The 8,059-nt window shown below is 31.9% G+C and overlaps 1 protein-coding gene across 4 annotated transcripts in view; it reads right to left on the reverse strand.

The window, feature by feature from the left end:
* The window catches only part of LOC129793993 (basic helix-loop-helix ARNT-like protein 1), a 66,753-nt gene that overhangs the window by 42,945 nt on the left and 15,749 nt on the right, over nt 1-8,059 (reverse strand). For 2 of the 4 annotated variants that reach the window (XM_055834545.1, XM_055834544.1), the window contains exon 1: nt 4,406-7,988. The exons of the other annotated variants lie outside the window; for them this stretch is intronic. In XM_055834545.1, coding sequence (XP_055690520.1) covers nt 4,406-4,917 — 512 coding nt within the window. In that variant the 5' untranslated portion in view covers nt 4,918-7,988. Of the gene's footprint in view, nt 1-4,405; nt 7,989-8,059 lie in introns of those variants that run through there. 4 annotated transcript variants of the gene reach the window in all.

The raw sequence follows: 8,059 nt of genomic DNA on the forward strand, positions 1-8,059 counted from the left end.
TGTGCGAATCTTCACATAATGAAAAACATGGTAGATCCGTGTTGCTTTTTCTTTGCATCCATCATTTCCTGCACTACTTTTGTTTATACATATTTAGAAGAAATTCAGCATCAGAGGAAATTCATTAAGTTGTATATACTTTTGAACAAAATACAGTATCATCATCTCATTAATTTACAACTTTTTTAATTAATTAATTGGCTTTTATTAAGTCTTTTGATGATGTTTACTCACACAATTATTTAGGGATTTATGCGTGTAATAGTAAGAAAATTATGTTGCAAAAGTTTATAATCAAATTCCTACATTAAGCTCACTATATATACTCTGTAAAAGCTCAAGTACCTCTTACTACAAAACTTCAAAGAACTTTTGGCTAAAATCAGTCATATTAGAGAAATTTTCTGATTTTAATATCATTAAAAATTCTAATAATATTGAAATATTCCCAATAAAATCTATGAAAAAAAAACAACTTTCATTGGATGGAGAATTACGCGTCTATATAACGTATTTTGAAACTTTTGGAGCCATATTGTCTGAAATGCTACAATTCATTAATTTTTCACAGTTTAATTTCCTAGGTGATACTTTGTAAATAAATGGCAATGGAATATTTTTCTGACCTTTACTCACACACACAAAAAAAACTTCAGACCATCACAAACATACCTACAAAAATATTCTTATACAGCTTCCGAACTTTTATCTTTGAAAATTTATTTCCGTCTTTTCAAGCACAGTCTTTTTTATCAATTTCCGTTCATTTTCCCAAAAGGAAATTCCAACTTTTCAAACTTTTCCATTCATAAATAAAATATATACAAAGAATTTCCTCACAAGTCTGCATCAGTCAGGGAAAATTCCTTCCCTAACTTTCTCACAGAGTGTGTATAAAATATTTCCTTAAAAAAAATTACATCATAATAAAGTGATATGAACACAATAAAAACTTTCAACTTGTAAAATCCCTTTCTATTTGGGTGCTTGATGCGAAGAGATGTAACACAGAGCTTTTTTTTGCCCTTTGCATCTGAGACATGACATCTGATATGCTGTGTCATGAAAGGAATCTATTAATTTGAAGAAAGTAAAGATGTGCCTCTTGAAATTTTGTTAGGCAACTCAACACAAACTAAACTTCCCTCTTGTAATTAACACTATTTTAGGAAAACCCCTGAATTTATCATAATTTCTCTATTTGGAAAAGACCTTTTCCTCGTTTCCAAAACTTTGTTTCTTATTTAAAGCACATGTCAAATAGAAATGGGAAAACTTTGCAATTCAACCACCTGTTGCCTTAACTCTTTCTTCTGTGACACAAAATAAAAATAAAATTCTGACAGCATCATAATTTTATTTGTCGCCATTGAAATTTGTATATGTGTGTACCTAAAAGTGAATTTGGTTGAATTAAAAGTAATACACGTGTGGTGTTTTTGTACTCTATTAATTAGAAACCGAACACTGACAATGTACGCATGTTGAGTGGAAGCGAATAACATTATAATATAAAGAAAGTCACCTGAACTTGAAACTACAATTCAAATATTAGAATTTTCTTACAATACACACGAAAACAAACACACGCGGTTTAAAGATGTCATGGGGATCGCGAGACGATATCATTGAAGAGCTTCCCACTTTTTTTTTTATTAAATTCTCATTGCCCCTCCTGTTTCTTCTCCATGTGATACCGAAAAAACTACCTCGATAACCATATTTTTCAGCTTTCCGCAGATCAATTTCCATACCACTTAGTCATCAACAGTCGCCAACACTGAAGAAAAACACCTCAGAGTTTTTTTTTCATTCTTTCTTCTTTTGAAGGAAAAGTCTGCACATATTGAGGTATAAAATTAGCAATATATAAAAAAAACATGCAAAGAGAAACATTTTTTGCGCAAAATTGCACTTTTTTGTACCATTCAAAATGGATCAAATGCAAAAAAAAAGGAATTTTCCAGACGTTATACATACAATTCTTTATGCATTCATAAACAATTCAATGTAAAATGCGGAGATTTGCAAAATATTTTAGCTGTATTAACAAAGTGCATTAACGCAGATATTTGGCAAATAATTTATATTTCAATTCATAACGTCATTCGTGCATATATAAAATTTTCTTTCCATTCAAAATTCTCGAGAAATTTTCCACCTAAATTGAGCACTTAAACTAAAACCATCAACAGGTTTAATGTGAAATATGTCACTTGCATACATATTCAGAGAATGTGCTGCACATTTTCCCGTCGCTTTCCAGTTAAATATAGGGGAGGAGGAATGCATTATTAAAATGTTACAATGTTAGAGGAAGGAAACTTTGTGAATTCGCTCGGAATCATTTAAGAGATATATTTATGAAGTTTCTGATGAAATAAATTGTTGAAGTTGCACTTAAAATAGACAATGATAGTTGTGCAAGCAAAGTATTAATTTATGGTGTATAAGAAAATTCGAATATCTTTAGGAAAATAATCTTAGGTGACACAAAACTTAATTCTAATGAACTAAATTCTTTTACAGTTCGACGTTTTCCTTTCAATTTTCCGCCGTGAGAAATTCTTAAAAAATATGGGACAGTTAGTAAGTTTTCTTTGAAAGAAATATGTTTTATTATTGAAAAAGAAGAAAATGTTTTCAAGAAATTTCTTTTTTGCTTCTGAATAAATTATGTTACGACAGGAAAACTTTTTTTTGTCACAGAAAAAACTTTCTTGTTTTTTTTTTTCAATTTAATTATGACTTTTAATTATCTACAGATTAACTAAGACATAATTCTCATGTGCATAATACATTAGATAATAGATAAATAATTTAGAAAAAAAGCTATTTCAAAGAAACGTTGAGTCAACAAATCTACTTTTCTTAATTAAAAAAAAAAGGTTTAAAAAAGTTCATGAAGAAGAATGATAAAATACTTAGAAAACATTAATTTCGATTGAAATTGAATGAATGAAATTACTGACAATTGAACAATTTCTTTTCTAACGTTTGACGTTTCTCTTTAAATGTTTGACATTTCTTTTTTAAATGAAATTAACGATATTTAACGGCTGTGTTACGTACACAGGATCTTTGTTCGAAAACAGTCAATAAAACGAGCGTCCTAGCGCTTATAGCGAGATTTCGGTTTATTTAAAACCATCACCAGTCACTACAAATAACTAAAAAACATACCTAACCTCATTTAAAAGTTCCCTTTTAATTTATTTTAATTGAGCTTTCAGCTTGTTTGGCATTAATCTTTAAGTCTTAACATTAATTGATAATATTTAATTTTTTTCCAACGATTGGCGTTTGTTTTCTAACGTCTGACACTTTTTAACAAATATTTTTCGTTAATTTTCAAGTTAGAAACTTGCTTCAATATTTTATTAACGTATTTTTTAGCCAAAAAGAAATACTTTTGACCTCTATGGGAATACTCATAAAATGTCTGAAGATTGAAGAAAGTTAGACACCCAAACACCCTCCCTTGGTTACACCACGACAATTAACTGGTATTAATTTGATTCTAAAGTAGAAAATAAACTTTAGTGTTGGAGATGTTTCATTTGGTAATTTGACGTAATTGTTTGAACACCAATTTATTCCTATATACTTAATTCAAAAGACTTAACAAAGAAATTAAAATAATCATATAAAATTAAAGTAAAACAATTCATAGAACACACATTGTGTGGAATTTGCGATTTACAACCCATATTATCCAAAACATTAATCTCAAGCAAGTCCACTTTGGCAAAAGTTATTTAAATGCTTTTCTCCTCACGAGCACACGCATTACATCCTCTCACTACCCTTCGCAACTCTCCTCCTTAAATGTAATTTACCAACACGGGGGTTCTCTTTACAAATTTAGAAATCTCATAAGATTTTAATTGGCAACAAAAGTTGTCAACATATTTCATCTTTTGGTGTGTGACTTTTACTGTGAAACACGATAATTGAGCATTATTCACATCCCTTTGATAAGAAAGAAATGTGTGTGTGTGTTGATGCCATTTATGTTGGGGGTGGTCTTATATAAAATAAGTTGAATACATATTTTGCAAAATGTAAGCCCTTCTGGTAAAATGAACACCGTAATTTCTTATCATGAATTTATGTGGATACATTGAAGGTTCTTCTTTTTTGTTCTCATCTGGCGTGTCAAAAGTTTTTGGCAGAATGTTTGACGGTGAAAATGAAGAAAGTACACTTGAGTGTAAGAATAACGTACGCAAGGATGATAATAAATCTTTGTGATTGTATCACTTTCCCATGGGTTAGGTGAGGTAAGGTAGGTAGGTAAGGTGGGTATGTATAAAGTCGATGGCTCAGGGGGATATATAATAAAATAAACGACATAGCATGGGAAAAGTTGCTTCGTGGTGGAGACACTTTGACTGATGCGTACCTGTTTGTCATCTGAATCATATTCATCATCATATGTTCTGGTGGCATAAGTGGTGGCTGGTACCACGTGTGCTGCTGATGTCCCATCGATGTTTGAGCTGCTACTTTGTGCGGTGATTGCTGATATTGGAGACGATGAGCCCTTGATGGGCCACCTGCATCACAACTCGCCATCGGGGATGACGTAGTGCCGGCATAGCTCGTGCCACCTTCATTCTCAGCAGATGGATAGTTGCGGTAGTACTCGTTGTAGCTGTATGATGTTGAGGGATAGGATGGTGTTGTGTAGCCACCTGAGGATTGTGCATCGTATCCACCATACTGATTGTATTGCCCCTGGTATCGGTGATAGTAGGGATTCGGTGGTTGTTGGTAGTACGACGACGATGGCTGTGCATAATCCATATTTTGTGTGGAATAATTTGGATGCTGTTGCTGTTGACTTTCCATTTGATTCCCATAACCAAATGGCTTACTCAGAGGTCCTTCCGTGAAGCACGGTGATGCATTCATTTTATCTTCCTCGGAACCTTCCGCACCAATTTTTAAATCCCATTCTTCGTACCCCTCCAGTTCGACATATGATTTCCAGTTAACACTCACGCGTAGAAATTCTTTTACTTTTTCTTCTTATTCCTTGAAGAATCCTTAATCACTAAATTTTATCAATTTACGCAAACGCAGCAGAAGAAGACTTTTTTGTGCGTCGTCAACAACTCTCAAACAATATCTCAATTATGTCACTGTGACAACTTTCTCTTTGGTCCTCCGTGGACCCCCCCTAAGGCGCACAAGGAGCCAGGTGTACAAGTGAAAAATTGGTTCAGTCTGGATATGAATACCAAATGAGATGTCGCACCTTTTGGACTTTCTTATCGTATGACATCACTCGCGCGCATCAGACAAAATTCTTCCCATATAGCCGGTGAAATATAAAGTGAAAATTGATTCACTTGAAAGTTATTTTATATTACTCAAAAGCGCATTCAAAAGTCACTTTCAGCGTTGATCATTTATTGTAGGTATATTATTGAATATTTTTTTTCATTGATTTTTATTCCTCATTCCCGGCATTTCTCAACAACAACACCAAAAAAAAATCACGCACACACAAAAACACCATTTAAAACAACATTTTATAATCGCGATGTGACACAGAAAAAAAATTTTATACAAGATGGGTTTCTTTCACAAACGTCCACTATATATGAAAACTTGTTTATTTCGTTGAATTTTTCTTTTAACATCTAAGATATATTTTTTGGTAGGTCACATACGGATTCTGGTTCTCTTTTCGTGTACACAATAATTTTTATAACATCTTTTTTTGCTTTTGAGGATTTTTGCAAGAAAAATCTTAAAGTCACTCCCGAGTTGAAAACAAGTTGTGTCATGCAATAAAACAACTATATATGGAATAAAGTTCTTGTTTTGCTTACATCTGCATTTTAGTTTAGTATAATGTTAAATAATATAAGTTCTGTATGTTTTTTTTTTGTTGGAATTCTAGAAAAGTCTCGAGATCATCTTATTAATGATAACAACAACCCAAAAAAAAGTTTTTCTTTTTAATTGCACTTCCACGGAAATTAAGATGTAACGCTTTTTCTTTTATTAGGAGTTTATTTTTTTTAGTTGTTAGGAAGGTACAAAGAATATAAACTTGGTGATAAATTAAAAATGTAAAAGAAATGATATTTATTCAACACACTAAATTAGCACCACCATTTGAGGGCTTTAGGTGAGCAATATGGCATTCAAGCACAAACTGAATATTTAAAAAGTCCATACAGCAAGTTGTATTTTTCACTCTACTTTTATTATATTTTATGTATTTATTTGAATTCCAAATTAAATTCTTCCGCTCTTTGCAAACGATAGGAAAACACACTCAAAAAAAATTTCAGTATATGCCGTCTTTCTTACTATTTCGTCTCTCTCTCTCTCTTCGTTTTTCATTTGAAAACATGTGAATACAAATGGTGATGAATAGCGTATAAATTACAATTTGTGAAAATACATTGATTTTTCTTTGATTTCTTTAGCTGGCACACAACACCGTCAAAAGCTCCATGAGCTTGGGAGCTTTTTATCTCTCACCACAATACACATAGAGATGTAGTCTAATGATGTTTACAGAAGCAAACTTTTTGGCTGTTTGTGTTGTTAAACACTTTTTCTGCACAGGCTGTGTGTCACAAAAATTATTTGTTAGCATGGTCAGTGCCATTTGAATGATGTACAAGTGTTTTAGGGTCATACAATTTACACTTTTTGCCACACATCAAATCCACACACTGTCCAATTAAATATTATTCAAAATCACTTTTCTTCTGTTTTTTATTCTAAACACACATAAATATATTTATGTATGTAATATTAATTTCCTTTTCTCTGTAGAACGGATAAATATTCCCATTTGAGGATGTTGGTTGACAAATGTCCGGAATTGTTGGAAAAATTTCACAAAATTTTCCACATACACCTCCAGGGGTTTCCAGTGTTGGGGATCAAATATAATATGTCCCCATGTCCTCAGTTAAGCAAATATTTCATCGTCAGATGACAGAAAATGTTCTAAAGTCTGAACAATTTTCTGGGTAATACAATCGCAACACAATGTATTAAATCAACAAATAACCTTTTTGAACAATTTTCACCTTATATCGTTTGTATATATTCATCAACACATTATTATTATATTATGTATATATGTACATATATATAATAAATATTTATTTCTCTTTTTTTAACACTCCTCTTTCGGTCTTTTCAAATACCAACTACGGTGTTCACATTAAAAATTTTATATTTTTTTCTTAATAATTTATCTCTTTCTCCCTCGTTGGTTTATTATTGAATTCTTTTTATATGTCTTCACACTATAAATTTCTTTTTTTGTAGATAAACTTTTTTTTACCAACCTTCCACCTCACACAAAAATATTGTAATGGAAAAAAATTCAGCAGTAAGTTTTTTTTTAATATTTCACCCAAAAGAACTTTTATCTCTAACACCCAATTCACACCATTTGAACACCTTTTGTTGTTAATTAACCTCCTTTTTTATTTTAATTTTACTAAACACTAATTGTTTATCCTTCGTGGCGTGGAAAAGTGTCCTCACAGATGATTTTCACATTGTTATTCCACTTTTAAAGAAGGGGATAAAACACAAACATTTCCTTCGGATACGCGCGCGTGAAAATTTCTCCAAATATCCGTGGAGTTTTGAAACCTGAATGCTATAAGGTCCACTTGTATGGATAGCCAAACGTCGACTGACGATACTCTCCGCTATGTAATTTTATTGTGGCGTGGTCTCTCAATACATTCGTGTTTATTTCCGTGCGCGAATCACAAAATTTTCTGTTCTCTCTCACTTCTCCTCTTGGCAGTGTGTGCCATTCGCTGCGCAAAAGCAACAAAGTTTTCCACTATTTAATTAAGAAGAAAATTATATATCACACTGATTGGGAAATTCAGAAAGAATAGCGACGTGAAAAGCTTTTTTTCTGTAGATTTTCATAATCTTTATTGTTATCAGTATGTGCTGTAATTAACACTTTTACAGGTAAATTGTTATATTTTTTTTCGTCAAAATATAGAAAAGTGACAATGGAGACGCCTGCTAGTTACTGAACGCCTCTATTTTA

The sequence above is a fragment of the Lutzomyia longipalpis genome, chromosome 3 (genome assembly GCF_024334085.1).
Source record: "Lutzomyia longipalpis isolate SR_M1_2022 chromosome 3, ASM2433408v1".
Classification (NCBI taxonomy): Eukaryota; Metazoa; Arthropoda; class Insecta; order Diptera; family Psychodidae; genus Lutzomyia; species Lutzomyia longipalpis.